This window comes from Rattus norvegicus, chromosome 10 (assembly GCF_036323735.1).
Source record: "Rattus norvegicus strain BN/NHsdMcwi chromosome 10, GRCr8, whole genome shotgun sequence".
Classification (NCBI taxonomy): domain Eukaryota; kingdom Metazoa; phylum Chordata; class Mammalia; order Rodentia; family Muridae; genus Rattus; species Rattus norvegicus.
This window is the reverse complement of record NC_086028.1, coordinates 68643065-68663607: the sequence shown is the minus strand read 5'-3', so window position 1 is coordinate 68663607 and position 20543 is coordinate 68643065. Positions and strand designations below refer to the sequence as shown.

The following is a 20543-nucleotide window of genomic DNA, read 5'->3' as shown; positions in this document are numbered from 1 at the left end:
CTTACCTATTCTTGTTAAACTGGATGGCAAAATCCGTCATGTGCTGCAGAGCTTTGTTGGTGAAGTTCATTTCCATATAGATGTGCCCTTGGCGGTGAGTAAACGTCCCCGAAATCTCCAAGCCTTTAGCCTTTACAGCAGGTAGCCAGACCTGATGAGACACAGCACAAAGCCAGGAGAGGAGAGTTACCATGGTGCTGCTCTTTCTCAACATGTAAAGGGGAATTCATGTCTCTTTAGGAAATTATGATGGTTTTTGCACAACAAATACTAAGTCTGTGTGAAAAGGTCTGAATAAAGTATTTTTCTGAATTTTAAGAACATGCTCAGTTGTTTAAGAACCAACTTAAAATAAAAGTCTGTGGCAGTTGGCTTCTTTTCTGTCTTCTGTTCAACTTGGTCAGTTTACTGTTTAAGAACTGTGGCCAAATGCTCATATAAGAAAAAAACATTCTGATGAATACCATGTTTCTGTCAGGCCTGAAAAAAGACTTAAATGGGAGAAGTTGAATCTATTAATGCAAACAGCATGTCTATAATCTTTAAGAGGTTTCCAACATTCCCAGCACCCCATTAAAGGGCAAGGACCATGTTATGTTATATTCAAATCTGTTCTCATTGCTGACAAACAGTAATGCCTCAGATGTTAAATAATATGAATGCTTTTTTCTATATAGTATTGATTATGTATCCTTGGCCCCAGCAGAACTATGATATCCCTGATTCATCCTACTTACAAAAAAACAAACAAACAAACAAACAAACAAAAAAACCAAAACAAACAAAAAAAAACAAACAAAAAACAAAAAACAAACAAACAAAAAAATCAAGTTTGTGAGCCGTTATGACGCCTAACTAAAGTGTTTATGGATAGTGAATAATCATAGTTTACTCGCCACACTGAAAAGAAAAAACAGAAACATGAATATTGTTTTTTATTTATGAGGGTCAAAACAAACAAAAACCTCAAATACCCAGTGATAACCTGGAGTAAGTTAGACTATAGGTGACTTGGCATTCTTTATGGTTTGGGGGCAGCAACCTGATACTACCTTTTCAGAGGGCAGACTGGTAATGTCTGTTTTAAAATGTAGAATAATGAAAGCAATTGCAAAGTTACCCTATAGATACCCTTAGAAAACCATCCCCGTCTGCCTGGAGTGGAGTTGTAGGGGTGGCTGCTGGGTCACATGTGCATCAGCAGGCGGCAGAGAGGAGAGAGGCTATCTGTGCTCAATGTTCTGACCTATGAACATCTGAATGATTAGTAGCCTAACATTCCCTAAAAAAATGAGCCTGAGACAACCACCAGTCTGATGCCAGGCCTTTCTGGGAGCCTGCCTGCGTTATCGGGTAGGCCCAGATGGGTTCCCAGGACGAGGTGTGTGTGTGTGTGTGTGTGTGTGTGTATGTGTGTGTGTGTGTGTGTGTGTGTGTGTGTGTGTGTGTGTGTGTGTGTGTGTGTGTCGGGGGAGCCAGAGAGAGACAGACAGACAGAGGAATCCCACCCCTGGATACTGGAATAGGGTAGATCTTACAACAAAGCTACAAATCCATGCCCAAACACTGTGGCTCACTTCTGAGTCTACTTTTGGCTACAAGTATCTGCTTCAGGAAATTCATCCAGAGAAAACTCTGCTTGCCTAGACAGCTCTCAGTTAGGAAGTCCAGCCTCAGATTTTCAATCAGTTCTGCTGTCATGAGCACCTGATTTGATGATGGCTTTCGTTGCTCTCCCAACTGGGCTACCTACCCCAGTTGTCTCTCGAGGTGCTTGTGAGTGCCTGATGTGATGACACTTTGCTGTCTATCTGCAGCTCTTAAGTGTTCTTTCACTTCTGCCTGCTACATATTAACACATTCCTTCACTCATTTCAAACCAAAAGCGTGGCTGTCGCAGGTCAGTCCAGACACACAGCTCTAACACTAGCACCTAACAATCGATGCAAAGGACCTTGGCTGGAGCTTGATCTACAGAAGAGAAGAGGTGAACTAAAACCTATGAACGTCTAACTGGAGACTGTACTCTAGAATCCTGATCTAGGATTCTAGGATCTGAGGAGGGACGATAAACAGAAGTTAAAAAAACAAACACATGCCACTCTTCTCTACCGTGTGTGTCTCTTGCTGATGTAGTATAAAATGATGTACCAGGTTTTTACTAGCTGTACTTAATGCTGACAAATTGGATGTCTCTGAACATGAGGCCCAAGCTCAAGTATTTAATATTGCCAATTTTAAGTCCAAATGTTTAAGGGGGATGTTAATGGTGTTTCCTATGGTTAAGTTTGAAGCTCCTTTTATCTTTCTCATGGACCCCGTGTGTTAGCGGAAGTAACTCTTGTTAGAAGTAATCTAGGATTTGTCCACTGAAAAAGTGTTGTTCATCTATCTACTTACTGCCTTAGGAGCCACATATCCGCCAGGTGCCATGCCTATCCCAGTGGAAAGCTCAAACAGGTCATTCAGACCACTGCTGACCACAGCAGGAGTAGGTGAAGGAGCGAAGGTTGCAGGCACTGATGACGGGATGAAGGACTGTCCTACCTTTGGGGAAAAAACAGAAAGAGATGAGAAAGAATACATTAGTTGTCCTTAAAACGTTAACTTTGTTTTAACAGCATTGGTAAATTGATTAGAAACACTGCAGTTATATTATTTGCAAGGATTAAATCCGCACAACATCTTGATTTTTTTCCACCACTGATGAATGTACACATGCTTGAAAACTTTGTCAAGGCACAGGTAGGATGCAAGAACAGCGATCCAGGATTTTGTCTTGTTTGTTTCCAATTTTAGCTTCCATGATTCTGTGCAAAAGGCCTACAGGTACCTAACAAAAGAGGAGTTTGTGTCTGTAGAACAGGGGAGAAGCATCCAACTTAAATAGCTCCACTTGTACTTGGGTTTGGCCAAGTCTTACTTCCCATTTGGGAATTAGCAGGAAGCTCTCTTGAGGGAGCTGATAATCACACTTCGTAGGAACTCATCTATGAGGAAAGTGTCTCTATGCATCCAGCAAACTCTTTCTGGACACCAGGGCATAAAGGCATTCTGTAGTCAAGATGGGAGGTTCCATTTCCTTCAGCTCTTTAATGTCAGAAACACAACGATCTCTACAGGCACCACAGCATCATTCCCTAAAGATGTCGCTAGACCACATGTGGTATGTGACCCCAAGATTGCAAGTAACCCTGCACTCGCTATCCTCACACACTGCTGCCGAGCTTGTGGTGTGCAGTGCTGGAGAGCAGCGAGGGGTGGCTCTGAGAACGTGTGAAGGAAAGCATCAAACAGGGCAGAGCTTCCCATGGTGAAAAAAACAGATGGCACTTACTGCCGGACTTCCTCCAATGCCCCCGCCAAGGTCACTGCCAAGCTGAAAGAGAGAAAGGAGAGAGAGGAGAGAGAGGTAGAGTTCATTTAGCTAAGTACTAGATGCCCATATAGATTCTGTAAATTGTTCTACCAAGTCATTGGAAATACATGCCATTTGACTTGTCTCCCAAAGCCTAAGGGATTCTAAATTGCCAAGAAACGTCCTGGGGAACCGAGCAGTGGTAACGAAAGGGTAGGAAAGTTTTGTAAAAAGTTGGAAAACAAAGCTGGCACATCATAGCAACCTTTCTGATCCTGTCTGTCCACCTAATTCATTGGCACAAATCCTAGTAAGATTTTGACAATCTTACTGTACTTGACCCAAAAGCAAGAAAGTGTTTGTACCCTATGAAGCTCTCTGCCCAGGCAGCATTAGTTTTCCTTTACAAAGAAATTTAAGGTGGGGGCGGGGATGAAAGACTAAAAAGGCTTTAACCTACAAAACCTGCTGCCTTACTGAAGTGATGGGAACCTAACCAATATTGAGTTGCAACTTCAAGCTTCAAAAATTACCAGTGGAACATAAAGGTTTTCCAGTTGAGAATGCCCCGTGGGGAAGACAGCTAGTACAGAAAGTCCGCATGCACGCCCACAGCTCCCAGTCACTGTGTCTAAGGAGAGCGGTGGTGATTTACGTGGGGCTCGCCATTTAAAGGAGGCAAAGTAGAGAATTAGATGTTGGCTGCCAGGAAAACAATTCCACAGGCTCCAACTTAGTCTCCTTCCCCCTCAGGGCCCAGTAACATGCACACGTCACCTGGAACTATTTACTGTTTAGCTGGACACACTCACACACACTCACACACACATACACTCACACACTCTCTCACATACACACACACACACACACTCACACACACACACATACACTCACACACTCTCTCACATACACACACACTCACACACACTCACACACACATACACACACACTCTCTCACATACACATACACACTCACACACATTCACACACACATACACTCACACACGCACACACTCTTACAAAGGTAAGACTTCTTGGTGGGGTGATGATATCTGCAATCAGTCCTGTATATGCTTCCTCCTTAGTTCTCACCATTTCTATAGCCTCTGTGAATCACCAAGTGGTTTGCTTGAAAAACACACTAAACATCTAAAAGTTTTTCAATAATTTTGATTAGTGGTAATAATTTAGAAATCGTGTTGGGATGGTAGTGAAAACAGTTATACGGTATCTTTATTATTTGAGAGTAGTGACTTATGAACTGGTAATAATATATAAAGTGTTGCCAAAATCTAAAATTCAATCTATACTCAGAAATAGTGAGGCCTATGCCAAAATTCTGTTTCCTTTGAGTTAGAAAATTAAATCCTAGCAGGTGCTTTAACCAAGCCAACATTTCTTGAATGTGGTTCTCTAAGACCACTTAATCATGTCACTGGATGTAGCCATAGCTATTCAAATCAAAAGGCCATTGCAGCCAAGAAGTTGAGTAACTAAAAAGGTGTCAAAACCAGCAGAAGAGATGATGCACATCCCCTCTCCCAGGATCTAGAATGATACAAATCTGCAGCATGATATCTGATAAGCTTAGCATTTTTTTATTCAGACAAATATGTAACATTTCCTGCACGTGAGGCACAAAACGATGCCAAACAACAAAGGGACCACAGATTAATCAGGGCAGGCTTTACAAGCTTCCAAGAGATAGAATGAGGAATGCAAACCCATACAGAAATCTAAAGCATAAAAGCAAATTCTGGAGGAACAACCTCCCTCTGCCCAGAGGATAGCGAAGTAAAGATTCAAAGGCAAGGTAAAGTGGAATTAAAATTAAAAAAATAAAAATAGGGGTTGGGGATTTAGCTCAGTGGTAGAGCGCTTGCCTAGAAAGCGCAAGGCCCTGGGTTCGGTCCCCAGCTCTGAAAAAAAGAAAGAAACAAAAATAAAAAAATAAAAATAAAAGCAAAACCGGAAAGGGTCGTTTCTCAACAGCATCCACAGGGCTGAAATCACGGTTAAAGCATGATCTGGAAGGAGTCCATCAATCAGACTGAACCACAGGCAGGTACATGTGTGGTTTTTAAAAGTTGAACTAAAAAAGCTTACAAAGACAATATAACTTGCAAACGTCTTAACAAGAATCTGGTGGTTTTTGAGACTACTATTCAAGCTTTTAAATAACTAATAACTACTTTAGCTAGATGCCAGTAACCATGACTACTTTCAACCTCATGTACAAAATGGAATCAACCATCTGTGCGCGCGCACGAGCTTTAAAAGCTGCTACTGCCAGTCTCATCCTCAGAGCTGATGATTTACTTTTCTGAAGTATCATCTGGGCATTTTGAAATAGTTTTTCTATTTCATTACTTCTAATGTACATACAGCCAGGGTTGAAAATACCACAGTAGAGAATTACTTGGAATTAGACAAGATTCTTATGTTAAAAATGACTTTAGAATGGGAGCAGGAGAAACCCTTTCTAAGGAAGGAAAGGAGAGCCAAATACACCCCCCTGGAAGGGGCTCTACAAACCATTCCATTCACTCTAATGCTGATGTGGTTTGTGACTTCCCATTAGTCTTATCTCTACATTCTCACACAAGCCCCTCCTCTGGCCAGGTTTGCAACCCAAGCTTGAAAGACACCCACCCCCTTTTTTTAATCAAACTGGTTGGCATATGCTTAGAAGAAAAACATTTAAAACTAACAGTTTTACTAAATATTCAATGAAAAGTAGCTATTTGTGACATTTAAAGTAAGGGAAGTAATGCCTACTGTGGCTTGGATTGAGGTGTCCCCCATAGGCTCCTATGTTTGCATTCAGTCCTTAGCTGGTGGTGCTGTTCTGCTTTCTGCTTCCTAATCTATCAAGATGGAGGGGCCTCTACCACATACTCCAGCTGCCATGAATCCTCTGTGCTTTCCCTGCCGTGGACTAAACGAGTATTGTATATATCACAGTGATGTGAGAACTCGCATGAAACCTAGTTCCTAGTTTAGTTCTTTTTTTTTTTTTTTTTTTTTTTTCCGGAGCTGGGGACCGAACCCAGGGCCTTGTGCTTTCTAGGCAAGCGCTCTACCACTGAGCTAAATCCCCAGCCCTTAGTTCTTGTTTTAAGACAGGGTCTCAGGGTCCCTGGCTGGCCTGGAATTCCAGAGATCTTCCTGCCTCTGCCTCAAGTGTTGGAAAGGTATGCACCACAATGCCTAGCTCATTTCAGTTCCCCTTTCCCCCTTAGTCTCAGAATATTCAGAGATGAGAATAAATCTATCAGCTGGAAAAGGTCTAACCATAATCTTTCCCCATGCTACTGACCAATTTTATTTGAAACCACAGAAGAAATAATCTTGGGGGTTGCAGAGATGGCTCAGTGGTTAAGAGCGCTGGGTGTTCTTCCAGAGTTCAATTTCCAGCACCACAAGGTAGCTCACAATTGTTTATAACTCCAGTCCCAGGGGACCCAGCACCTTCTATCAGGCATGAACGTGGTGCATAGACATACATGCAGGGAAATATCCATGTGACATAAAGTTAAGTAAATTAAAATATACGTTAAAAAAGAAAAGAAAAACATCCTGATGCTCCCTTTTTATATTACTGACAATTAGAATCAAGAACACATAATTCATCTAGAATCTGACACAAAGGATATGAGACACAGTTAGAAATATAAAGGTTAATTTAAAGGAAAAGAATAAAGCCACTGGTTCCCAGTTGGCAAAACTAGACTACAGCTTATTCAGACTTCGAATCTTTTCACTTGATTACAAAAGATTACAAAGGAGGTCATCCTCCTTTGACAATGGGTCAATGTGGCAGGAAACTGCTGGGGAGAGGCAGTGACTAATACATTAAGAGGGAGATCAGCAAGGATGGAAGTAACCTAATTCATGGTCATAGCTACCCACCACACACAAATGTAACCCAATTCATGGTCATAGCTACCCACCACACACAAATGTAACCCAATTCATGGTCATAGCTACCCACCACACACAAATGTAACCCAATTCATGGTCATAGCTACCCACCACACACAAATGTAACCCAATTCATGGTCATAGCTACCCACCACACACAAATGTAACCCAATTCATGGTCATAGCTACCCACCACACACAAATGTAACCCAATTCATGGTCATAGCTACCCACCACACACAAATGTAACCCAATTCATGGTCATAGCTACCCACCACACACAAATGTAATGCAGCAGATAACCAAGAAAACACCTAGAGAAGTCATTATAGCTCAGGCTTTAGGAGACATCTCCAGTAAACTGCTGGTCTGAGGTTTATCTAGGGAGTATTCTGAGAGCACAAACTCCTCAGGATATTGTACTAAATCAATCACACTAGGGCCTATACAGTTCAGGTTTCTGTCTGCTATCCAAGCATCTGTGGAAGGCAGGAGTGAAAAGGAGCTAATTTTAGGTATCTACATCCTTCAAAGTGTTCATTTCTCACATCCTACTGTCCCCATGATTGCCTTACCGAGGTTCATTTCTCTTCATGAAGAAAAGAATGTCAACTACAGGACAAATAAATCAGAATTCAGGAAGCAGGAAGGAGAGGTGTCAGTTTTGGGGCATGACAGAGGTAGCTTTTGTTTTGAGACTGATAATCCTTCTGCCTTAGTCTCCTATATGCTGGGATGAGTCAACATGTATGGTTATGGAAAAGAATACTTCAAATGCTGAAAACTGAGGGTTTTTTTTAAGGTATTTAGCTGATACTTTCAATGAGTTATCAATTGTAATTCCTTATTCTAATCTAAATCACAGAATTCGCTGCCATTAAATGGTACTTAGAATAGAACTAACATTTGGCTGCCATCTGAAGAGTGGTAACTCCACAATATCTAAAGGAATGCTTAATGAAAGCACTGGAATTAAGATTGGATTACAGAGTGATAGGTCACTGGAGAGAGCAGTGATCCCATGGTGACCACCATAACTTATAAGCTGAGCAGATTTAGGCACATTGCATGAGCGAGTGCTGCAGCAGAACCAGGCAAGGTGTAGCCACAAGTAAGCTCCAAATGAGCTCCAGAGAGTAAGGGAAGGGCCAGCTCACATGGATGGCCTCACACACAGAGCGGACTGCTTCTTAAACTGGAGCTGTCTCGGTACCTGAGGGTATTTTCTTAATGACAGGAGCAGACCTTATGCTCACCATTTCTACACTTCTGTCTAGACCCTTCTCTCTTCCATGATTTCTATTTTCTAGAAATCATCAAAGGGAAGCGACTCTAAGGAATGCATCAACCTATACAGTTTGCCAATAGCTCTATTCTTCACAATGATTCTCATAAAAATAGGAACACTCAAAGCTATGCAAAGAAGTATCATTAAACGCAACCAGTAAAATTCACAAGGAGACTCTGCGAGCGCATCAACTCATCCCAGCCGCCTCAAAAGGGAAACAGAGAGCTTTACTGCTTCCTGATAAGGAGGTTACAAAGCCCTCAAAGCCCACCATAGGACCCACAAGTCAGGACAGAAGCCGTACACCTAATATAGCAAGTTCACAGGAAACTGCATTCTGCCCCATTGCTCTTCACAGCAGCACTGCCTCTCGCCATAGAATTCACCACCTTTCCCTCCACTAGAGGAGACACTGGTAAGAACTGGCTTGCTCACAGCTTTACTTAGTACCTGGAATAAAGCCTGGTAAGCATTCAGTATGTATTAAACGATCGGTGTTCTAGTGACATGTGAGTACATCTACTGGCAATAGTCTTAGGAGTCAATTTTGCCATGAATCATTTTAGTGGAGAAAATAATCACCAAAGGCTAACAAACCATCTACTACCTGGCCTAGAGCCATTATCAACATCAGCACATATATGACAGAGCCAAGTGAAATGGACTCTCCAGGCTGAACACTTTGGTAAAGGCACTACCTGCATGCTTTTGTTTATTTGTGTTTGTTTTTGAGTCAGAATGCTGACATGTGGGTGCAGGTGGCCCCTGACTTGCTATGATAGCCCAGGCTAGCCTCAAACCAATGGCCCTCCTACCTTAGCCTCACCCAGCTTATACACTCAGCATCTGTGCGATTTTGGTATAGAAGAGTGCCTGCATGTCATTTGGCTGCTTGGAAGGCACCTATCTATACCTTACCACGAATCAATGCTAAGCAGATGAAAAGGTGGGATTCTGTCAGTCCACCTAAAAGAGTGTAAGAGGAGCAATCTTAACTCCTTTCCTGTAAGAAAGGTCAATGACCTCAGCCATTTTTTATTTTCACAAATGAATATAGTTTTCCCATTATCCAATGCTTATGCACCTCCTAATAACACATTAGCCTAAACACCCATGTCCACAGAACAGAAGAGGTACAGCATAGAGCTTTCTCAGAGAAGTCAGCCTATGCTTTGTCTCAAACAGTCACGGAATTTACATTGTGCTCTAGCATGTCAGTTTGTTCTGGGCTTTCACTCATCACCATTAAGCAAGACAGACACTGCAAGATGAGAAATCAGCCATGTCACTCATGTCCTGTGCAGTCCACAGGATACCAACCAAAGACTGGACTCTACTTTGGAACACAATTTTTGAACCATATAATTGAATATATGATCATGTAAGTTTTGGAAACAGTAAAAAGTTTCTGAACACTCGATGACCAACAACAATTAAATCAATGAATCTATGTTGTACCACGTGACTTCCCTAAAGTTCTGGTTCTGAAAAAGCCACACCTGAACTCTGTATCACTTCACAACACCTGAACTGTTTCATGCTCCTTCACAGCCAAGAATACTCCGGAGAGCACTTGGCTCAGACTGGACAGTACTGTTTGCTGTGAACTCTATAAAGCTTCCTGCTCCTATTGCAACACTGCAGCTTAATTATGCAAAATAAAAACTTTTAACATCTCCATACCTGGCTCTTTACCTCAAAAGTATCAAATGAATATATTTCTGTATCGTGTTAGAATGTCTGCTTTCTAAAACTGCTGTGGTGAGCTGCTACTGAGTTCTATTTTAAAAATCATTAAGTAAATTTTGGCTTGGAATTGAGACAGAATTTCAACACTCCCCCAGTTTTGTACTACATATTAATGAGAAAACAACATTGAGCATTAACAACTATAAAATATAAGTAATTATCAATTCTGAAAAACGATAAAGCTGAAGTATCAAATATTCTACCAAGAGTAATATTTTAAGTAAAAAACAAACAATATCCATCTCATTAGCATGCAAATCTGCTTTGATCATTAAGAAGTGGTGAAATCAGAGATGGAGAGGTGCGAGCAGTTAAGAATATTTGTTGTGGGGTTGGGGACTTAGCTCAGTGGTAGAGCACTTGCTTAGCAAGTGCAAGGCCCTGGGTTCGGTCCCCAGCTCCGGAAAAAAAGAAAAAGAAAAAGAATATTTGTTGTACTTCGAGAAGAGTCAGGTTTGGATCCCAGCATCTGTATGTCTGCTTATAACCATCTACATCTCCAGTTCCAGGGCATCCAGAGCCCTCGCCTGGCCTCTGCAGGTGGGTACAACAGTACACTTACATTCATGCAGGCAAACCACACATGTGAAACATAAAGACAAATAATTTTTACTGTTGAAATTATATGTACACCAAGTAATTGATTTAAAATAAATTTATGACTTATTGACAGGAAATGGTTGACTTGTATACTTATTTTATGTGAATATATATTGAGGGTTGCATAAAAATTTACTGGGTGAAAGGGGATCTTGAAAGGGAAACATTTAAACTCTATTATAGAAAACGGTCATTACAAACAAACCAGAGGCATCACAAGATGCTGATAAACTATGAGGATTAGAAATTATCCAAGTCCTAACACAGGGATTAATAGTAAAAACCTGGTAAACTTTTCCAAAACTGCCTGCTATAGTTTGGGTAAGGGTCTCCAAACAGCCATGTGTTAAAGGTCTGGTCCACACAAAGGTTGTGGTGATATGGGAAGCAGCGGAAACTAAAAGGAATCGTCTTGGTCACTAAGAAAGGGTCTTCTAATAAGAAGGGCCCCTGCCTGTGACCCTTCTCACACTACAAACAGAGTGGACTTGATCCACCATGAACTCTTGCTATATACGGTGCCACGTCACCATAGATGTTGTCTATGCAGTCCCATTCTGGGCTACAGGAGTCCTACAGGAGTCTTGGAGAGGGGCTTGTTTTCAGTCGACACTGGAATCCTGAAGGAGGAGGATTTAATTCCAACAGGATGGATGAACTTGCCAGCAAGTGTGAGGGCAAGCAGGTGGAAAGCAAAATTTCTTTGCTTTCCTTCCATTGTCCCTGCGTCTTTATCTGGGCTACCACTAGTCAGTGTGGGCCAGATTTGGGGTGGGTCTTCCTGCCTCAAATAATCAGATTAAGAACGGCCATCATAGGCAGGCCTGGCAGCTTGGATTTTAGTTAATTCCAGATTAGTCGAGTTGACCATCAAGATTAGCCATTCAAAGGCCCCAGAGCAATAGAACTAAGTACTCATGATCTAAGGCCACCGAAACTGTGAGCCAAGACAAACCCTTTCTCTTCACAGGTTGAGGATCTTGGAGTTTGCTTACACTGGTAAAGGTGACTAGCAAAGTGAGGCCAGAAAACCTTTGAATTGACAAAGGGCTTCGCACTGAAAAAAGGAAATGGGCAAAATGGGACAAGAACTTACACAAAATAAACTTAAAACTCAGCTCTTAAGTCACTGCACAGGAGAAATGACAAAACTAGAATTCAGGCAGAATTCACTGTGGGCTAAGCGCTCACTACATTAATAAAGCAACACACCACAACCAGACGCAAGGTAAAGAGCTGCAGGGAACAGCGTGGGAGGCGTTGAAAAGCGTACATTAGGAGTCACAGAAATGCAGCTCCGCCTAGAAGCTGCTCTGGCTCCAACAAGGGGCAGAATAGTTCCTCAGTGTATAACCCTTCCTCTGCATGAGGAACACTCGGAATAATATTTTCTTTATAGTTTTTGATATTCAATAGCACCATTTAAACAGAATAACACACAGCATCTTAGAGGGAACAAAAAGACAAATTTAGGCAAGGCCTCTGTTGACAGACTAAAAGGCAATAAAAAATAGAGATTCAGTGGCTACTCTCACAGTCAACCTCTTGAGGATATATAACAAACACACAGGCAAGAGTTACACACATGCACCTCAGGTCATCTTGTATATTACATGAAACCAGAAGGATAGTCACTGTGAGAAAAATCACACCTAGCCTAGAACAGGCAGCTTTATAAACTGATTATGAATGCCATTAATATGGATTCTGATTCAGAGAAATGAGAAGCCCAGGTAACTCCCATGTGAGCCTCCCCTAGACTGAATGCAAGTAACTCCCGTGTGAGCCTACCCTGGACTGCATGCGTCAGGCTTTGCATGTTAAACCGATGAAGTTACAACTCACAAGCTGACAGCTGAGGTTATAATAACAGAAGCAAGACATTGTCTGTAGAGTACAAACAAAAGGAGAATGCGGGAGGGTGACAAAAATGGAAGCAGCAGTGTGACTACAGAAACAGCTAGGGAGGTTGGGGATTTAGCTCAGTGGTAGAGCGCTTGCCTAGCAAGCGCAAGGCCCTGGGTTCCATCCCCAGCTCCGAAGGAAAAAAAAAAAAAAAAAAAAAGAAACAGCTAGGGAGTCATTTGGTTTCCACATTTGCACTAAAAAGGCATTCCATTTCTAAACCTACCTGAATTCCTTTCTCAAAGACTGCCCCTTAAAAGAAGACATAGACAAGCTTCGGGAGCACGTGCTTTTACGTATTGCAGCAACACCCCAGCCCATTGCTGCAAGAACCTCAGACTCGCAGCCACTCGCACTCATGGGACAGTTTTATCAGGTGTTGTTGGTAAACTAGTATTTCCTGAATGTGGCAGCTCCAGGAAAAGGTCACTGAACTGTAAACTTTCTCAACCATGGTGATGAAAGAAGGTAAGAAAAGGTAAACTGGAGGGTCAGAAGGATCTAAAAGACAAAGCCTGAAAATGCCTGCTAGTGAATATAAACTTTTACGAGAAAGCGAGACAACGTCGCACCTGTGGCCCCACCTTCGGGGCTGAGGACAGATAGACATACAGTGAGATCTAAGCAACCCCAAATATAAAATAGGGAAACTCGGTTGTTTCAGTCTTCAATGTCTGTATATTTGATAAAAATTAACTTCTAGCCAACATAGACTGAATTCCTTAAAATCACAATGGAAGCCAGGAGATGGTGGCACTCACTTTTGATCCCAGCACTTGGGAGGCAGAGACAAGTGGATCTCTCGTGAATTTGAGGCCAGGCTGGTCTACAGGGTAAGTTGCAGGACGGCTGCTATTCAGAGAAACCCGTCTTGGAAAACCACTGACCGACCGACCGACCAGCCAAGCAACCAACTAAAGCACTCCATAAATAATCAAAATACCCCAACCACAAGGTAAAGCACTCCATAAAGCATCAAAATACCCCAACCCACAAGCTAAAGCACTCCATAAATCATTAAAATACCCCAACCCACAAGGTAAAGCACTCCATAAACAATCAAAATACCCCAACCACAAGGTAAAGGAAGAAGCAAAGGTAAACTCAGAGATGTCTAGTTTTAAAACTCGATTTCATATTTACTTTATTAGTGTGCACTAGAGTGCAGAGATCAAAGGACAACCTTAAGAAGTTGTTCTCCCCTTTCACCCTGGACTATCCTGGACTCTAGAGACTGAACACTCAGGTCTTCATTGGCCCAGAAGGTCTGTTTCTGTAAGATATGTCAAACGGGCTTGTCAGAAAACTTTTTTTTTTTTTTTGGAAGAAGCCACTGCTTGGCATATGAGATCAGCTACCTTATTTCATTTGGAATTTTATTCGGCTCGATGTTCTCAATCTTGGCTGTAAAATTAAAATAGCTTGGACAACTTAAAAACAAAATAAAGCAAACAAACATAAAAACAGAGTATTTGGGGGCCAGGCTGGGTGCATGCCTTTAATCCCAGTAGTTGGGAGGCAGAGGCAGGCAGATGTCGGAGCTCAAGGCCAGCCTGGTCTATACAGCGAGCTCCCAAGCCTGACAGGGAGATCCTTTCTCAAAAATGTCTATGCCTTTGAGTAGTGGGCTTACAAACATGTACCATCCTTACCTGTTTTTTAGTTGGTTGGTTGGTTGGTTGGTTGGTTTCTTTTCTTCCCTCTTCCTCCCCACACCCAAACAGAGATTTTCTTTGTAGTCCTGACTCTCCTGGAACTCACTCTGTAAAGCATGCTGTCCAGAAACTCAGAGATCTGCACTGCCTCTGCCTTCCGAGTGCTGGGATTATAGTCATGCACCACCACTGCCCAGCTATTACCTGTTTTGTTTTTTTTTTTTAAAGATTTATTCACTTATTATGTATAAGTACACTGTAGCTGTCTTCAGACACACCAGAAGAGGGCATCGGATCTCTTTACAGATGGTTGTGAGCCACCATGTGGTTGCTGGGAATTGAACTCAGGACCTCTGGAAGAGCAGTCAGGGCTCTTAACCACTGAGCCATCTCTCCAGCCCTTACCTGTTTTTTTTATGTGGGTGTTGGGAACCCAATTCACGTTCTCATGCTCCAAGGCTTAGCCATCTCCCAGCTTCTCCAGCAGCCTTTTTATTTGAAGCAGTATTTACAGAGTTTCATCTTTATCTATCACTTCTCTATCTACCTGTTAGAATTGTGGCCCTGGAAATATCAAAATCAGGGCCCCCTTTCTACCTCCATTTGTAAACATGTTTGCCCTCATAGGTTTGATGAGAACAGGGAAAGCAGTAAGGAAGTCAAAGCATAAACCTGAGTACAGTGCTCAACCTGCAGTTGATATGTCAATATAAGGGCCATTTCCATCTCTTGGGCAGCTCCATGATATTGTTTATCTACCTTTAGTCTGAAGAGGCTATATGTACAGCAATGCAGAATGGTATCACATACTATTCTTCTACAACCAGTCAAGCCCAAATGCTATCTATATGCAAAAGAAACACAATAGGGGTGTTCAAAATGTGCCAACAAGCCGGAGTCTCCTGCATGGCCTGTGACTAGACTCTGGATACACTGCACAACTCACAGTGGCCTGACCGTACCTTAGTGGACCCTCTGCCAAAGCTTAAATGCACTTATACTGACTTGGATAATCCACAGACACCACACTCCTCATACAGCTTAGGAGAAAACGCTGTCCGTTATATACAGAAGAGCACGGGGCTTTGGTTCCACCATCTCTAAAATCGTAGTTCCTCCCTAAGGTGTGTGCTGGGAATATGTCAACTCCTCAGGCATCTGGACAGCCATCAGTGTATCAGACACCTACATTGTAGTTCCAAGGTTAAGTAAAATCCGCAGGAAGCCGTACCACCTATCATTTTCCTAGCTTTTCCCCACACACTGACAGTTACTGCATTTGCCATTTCTCCATCTTGTATAACAACGAAGCTGGTGGCATGTGTCCACAGACATTCTGGACTTTGGAGCCTTTTATTATTAGAATCCTGGAAGCTAATTAAATTGGAAGTATGACAAAGGGAAAAGGAGGAGAAGGGGGGGAAAGTCGAGCAGTTTAACAAAGTACATCTTAGAACAATGCTCAAATAACTGTTTCATGTGGAAAAGGCACAAACCAATAAATATTTAAAACTCAGAGGGTATTTTTTAGGGTCTGTGAGTGCTGAAGCAGAGTCTAATTTAGTTCAGGTCGGCCTCGAACTCACTTTGTAGCTGAGGTTGACCTTGAACTCCCAATCCTCTTGCCTGTCCTCCCAAGTGATGGGATTACAGGTATGTGCCACCACACCCAGCAAGGCAGAGGCTTAAAGCCTGCAAGAGGGTGACCATTACAAAGCCATTTTAATGATATTTGAGACCAAAGGAAAACTTGTAAGAAGCTAAGAAAAATAATGAACTCTGGTAAGGACATTAATAATTGAGATTGCCAAATAACATGCTGGCTAAATACCAGAAGGTCTATTTATAAGCAGGCCAACATGATAAACCTATACATGTGCAGAAATACTGCATCACAATGAACAGAATAGTAATGGACTCTCTAAAGATAGATAATTCTGTCCTTTACAAAGGACATCATTTCTGCTCATCAAAGAAAGCCAAATCGAGTTCTCTAGTCTACCAAGAACTAAAAATAACCATGAGAAACAAAGATGCTTACCAGGCTATCCAGTCCTCCTCCTAAAAGATCCACTGCTCCCATCTGCATGGAGGACACTTGCGGGACATTCACTGGGGGACCCAGGTCAAGATTTAAAAGATCCCCCAGAAGGTCACCTTGAGAGGGGATGACCTGAGGCTGTTCCAGGTTGGTTGCAGTGGTGGTGCCAACAGGGCTATCACCTGCATCAGTGCTGCAATCAAACACAGAGGAGGAATGAGAAAAACTGTCTTCATCCATAATACCTCAAAGCATCGAGTGAATGTCATGGGTATAATTGCAAAACTCTAAAAATGCAATCAAGGGGTTACACAGGGCCAAGATAGCTACACTGTCAAAGCTCTTGCCATCAAGGTTAATCCCCAGAATCTACACATGGAAGGGGAGAGGTCTCTCCCAGAGCTGCCTTCTTGTGAGGCATGTACACACACACACACAGCAAACAAATAAATGTTAAAACAACGAAAACAAAAGGCCTAAGGAACCGTTGACAAGACTTGAACATGGAGGAGTAAGGAGAATGGCAGTAAACAAACAGTAAGGAAATGATAAGTGAGGCTGATAATGGGTAATTGTGGGGGAAAAGAGAAATAGAAGACACTTGGGTTTGGTCTGTTTTTGTTTTGCTGCTAAAAACACATTCTTCAATCACAGCTTCAAGATGCTTAATTCTGTTATGTATTAAGAAAAATAACTACAGATGTCCAGCAGTCAACTAAACACAAGTGACTGGCAGTCCAAGCTAGACAAAAGAATTTGGACAGAAATTTATACACACAGTGCAGGTAAATAGCCAGCAGAAGTTGCATTGGTAAGAGCAGGGGATCTAGAATCAGACATCTAAGGTCACGTGTATGCTTCTCATAGTGTTAACTCTATGACCAAATTTCTTAGTAATCGAATGCAAACAATACCACCTGAGCCAGGCTATCAAAGTGAGGCTCCAACGAGAGCATGATGTCTTGTAGTGTATCAGCAGTGACTATGGTTGGCCCGTAAGTCCCCTAAGTATGGAGTATGAAGAGAAGCACTGGAAAAGTTCAGACAGACTTTTGAATCAGCCAAGACTAGTAGCCAACGATGAGAAAGAACAGGTGTTAAGACTTGAAACTGGAATGTCCCCCACAGGCTAACAGTTTGAATATGCAGTCCCTCGCTTGTCACACTATTCTGATGGTTGTGGAGTACTCAGGGGACGTGGGGCCTGGCAGGCAGAAGTAGATCATTAGAGGCAGGCTTTGGGAAGTTGTATCTGCTTCCTGTATGCTTCTATGACAACAAGCCTCAAACTCCTGCTGCCATGAAGGGGTGTCCCTGTCTCTCTGCCTTCTCTGCTATGACAGAGAAAACCCTGGACACCATGGGACCCTACCCTCTTGTTTCTAACACCTAAGATAATAAATGTGCTACTTACTTGTCTCACTGCTGTAACAAAATATCTGATAAAAGCCATTAAGAATGTTTATTTGGCTCACAGCTGAAGACTGGCACGTCATGGCAGGGAAGGTGTGGTCACAAGAGCAGGAGACAGCTGGTCACACTCTGACCAAACAGGAAGCACAAAGTAATGAACAACTATGCTCAGCGTACTTTCTCCTTTTTGTTCAGTTGGGGACCGCAGCCTGTGTCACAGTACAGCCCACATTTTAGGTAGGCCTTCCTAATTAAATTACCCAATCCAGATAATCTGCACGGACATGCCCTGAGGTTTGTTTCCACAGTTGTTGGAAGTAGACTGTTAGGAGAGGGCTACTGAAAGTTCCATTTGCCTCTGGTACTAGCGTGCTCTCCTCTGCTTTTGTTACCACAATAACAAGCATCTGCCTCACATTCCTACTGCCATGAATAGAATACTCCGGGTGCCATGTCTTCCCCATGAAAATGAACTGAAATCCCTCTGAAACCTAAGACCAAATAACACACTGCACAGGGATGGACGGATGAGATCCCTTCTCCTCGCTTCCTCCTTTAAGGTGCTTGTGTCTGTCAGAAGTTATCACATGAAAACTAACTGAAATAACATGGGATTGCAGAGACTGAAGAGAATTTTTGAGAACTATCAATAAAGCCATGTCAAGAAGGGACAAATAAGAGCAGAAGCAGAGATGTAAGAAATACATGGACACATAAGCTAATCTTTGCATGTGAAATTCCACCAACTTACAACATGAGCCATCTAAGAAATATGACAGAATATGTACATTAGTACCTCAAAATAGAAGGCAAAATGCATAATTTTCCTCACTATAATGAAAGAATATTCTAAGAGGGTATGTACAGTCAGAGGACAAGAGATAGTCCTGTAGAGAAATAGGGAAGAACAAGACAAATCATAAGTATATGTCCAAGAAATTCAATATCTAGCATTTCCCATTGTGAAGTCATGTAAAGTAACTGCGCAAATGCCGTCAAAGAGATCAAAGCTATCAAAGGGTAGCTTGTCTTATCAGACACCTTCACAGAGCAGCTGGCAAATGTAGAGCAAATAAGCACTTAGGTAGACCACCGCACCGCACTCTTTGCCAAGTGACTCTAAAGGCCCAGCACTGCCCCCTTTGAACCTCTACAAGAGGCAGCAGGCTCCGGCTTCCCAGGGTTGCTGTATTCCATGTCGCAAGTACAACAAGTACAGCCCTTACTAACTTTGTCACAGAACGATTAGGGAAGGACTGTACAGACAAGCCATTTTCAGCAATTCCTCTCTCCTCTCTTTCTTCTCTTCTGCCATTCCTCCTTCCCTCTCCCTCTCCTCCCCTCCCACATACACACACACTCACTCCTTTTGGTTTTGGATGAGTTGGAGTGCTAGGGGCCTCGTAGGCACTAGGCAAGCACTCAACCACTGAAGTATATTCCTAAGCCATCACCTCCATTTATACCAAAGGGGTATAAATGTTTCTTGTATCAGTCTTTAAAGACAAGAATAAGTACATATGGATAAGAGGCTTTGATAAGGACCTATGTAAAAAGCCAGGCCCTGTTGCCCAGGCCTGCCTGCAATCCTAGCTTCATGGGAAGCTTCTAGGCTGCACAATGAGTTCTGGGAGCCTCAAGCACATAAGACCCTGTCTTAGAAAAACAAAAGCAAAAAGAGTTTATTAGTGTTCCCCTTCCCTGATTATAAGATTGAGCGTGGTAGAAATTGCATGTTTCCTGTGCTCTGCTCCAAATACACTTTCCTTACTCATCTCATTAACCTAATTTGGTGGCAACAACACAAAGTAGACCTGTATAATGGAAAACTGTATCTATGTGTAGACTCTAAGCTGTTTATACATCTCAATCCTGCCAAAGTATTTTGTTAATAGTTTCCCCATATTCATTTATTCAAGAGAAATAATATCTTAATAACGGTTCTCTGTGCATGTGGGCATGTGCCAACCCATGCAGGACAGAGGACAACCTGAAGTGTTATTTCTCAGGGGCCATGTTTATTTTTTTTTGAAAGATATCTTTCTTTTCATTTATGTGTATCTTTCTGTATCTAAGTGTATGCTGCATGTGTTCCAGATGCAAGGAGACCAGATGCTGATCATCTGGAGCTGGAGTTACAGGGGGTTGTAAGTCACTCAGTGTGGCATTGGGAACTGAGCACTGGAAGAGCACCAACGAAGCTGAACCACTGAGTGTCTCTCCAGTCCACAGCCTTGCTTTTTGGGAAAGCATCTCTCCTTGAGACCTGTAGCTGACTGTTTAGTTTGGCTAGCCAGTGGGCTCTAACAACTTCCAGTCTCCTGCTCCTCAGTGCCCAGGCACTCCCTCCAGGCCTAGCTTTTTTCCACTTGGGTTCTGGAGATCAAATTCCCTTTGCCAACTGAGCTATCTCCTTAGCCCCAGTATCTAACTAACACATTACCAGAACTTAAGTAACTCCCAAACGTTATCAATACAGATAATATTCACCATAATTGTCTATAGTGTTATTGTGCTCCTAGACTGGAAGTCAGAGAAAGAAGCTCTTTAGAGCAGCAAGACTGTGGAATGCTCAGCAAGCTCTTTCCAGGTATAGCACAGAAGGAAGAC

General features: G+C 42.4%; 1 protein-coding gene and 1 non-coding gene across 16 annotated transcripts in view; one reads left to right on the top strand and one right to left on the bottom strand.

The window, feature by feature from the left end:
- Ap2b1 (adaptor related protein complex 2 subunit beta 1) overlaps positions 1 to 20543 on the bottom strand; it is a 105623-nt gene that overhangs the window by 38940 nt on the left and 46140 nt on the right. For 9 of the 15 annotated variants that reach the window (XM_008767937.4, XM_017596973.3, XM_008767938.3 and 6 more), the window contains 4 exons: positions 16521 to 16713; positions 3338 to 3379; positions 2401 to 2547; positions 6 to 151 (listed from right to left, as the gene is read on the bottom strand). In XM_008767937.4, coding sequence (XP_008766159.1) covers positions 6 to 151; positions 2401 to 2547; positions 3338 to 3379; positions 16521 to 16713 — 528 coding nt within the window. The remainder of the gene's footprint in view (positions 1 to 5; positions 152 to 2400; positions 2548 to 3337; positions 3380 to 16520; positions 16714 to 20543) is intronic. The other 6 variants (XM_063268347.1, XM_063268345.1, XM_063268346.1 and 3 more) reach the window with 1 other exon arrangement.
- On the top strand, positions 1151 to 1280 carry LOC120095451 (small nucleolar RNA SNORA17). Its single transcript, XR_005490923.1, has one exon. It is a non-coding gene; the product is annotated as a small nucleolar RNA SNORA17 (small nucleolar RNA).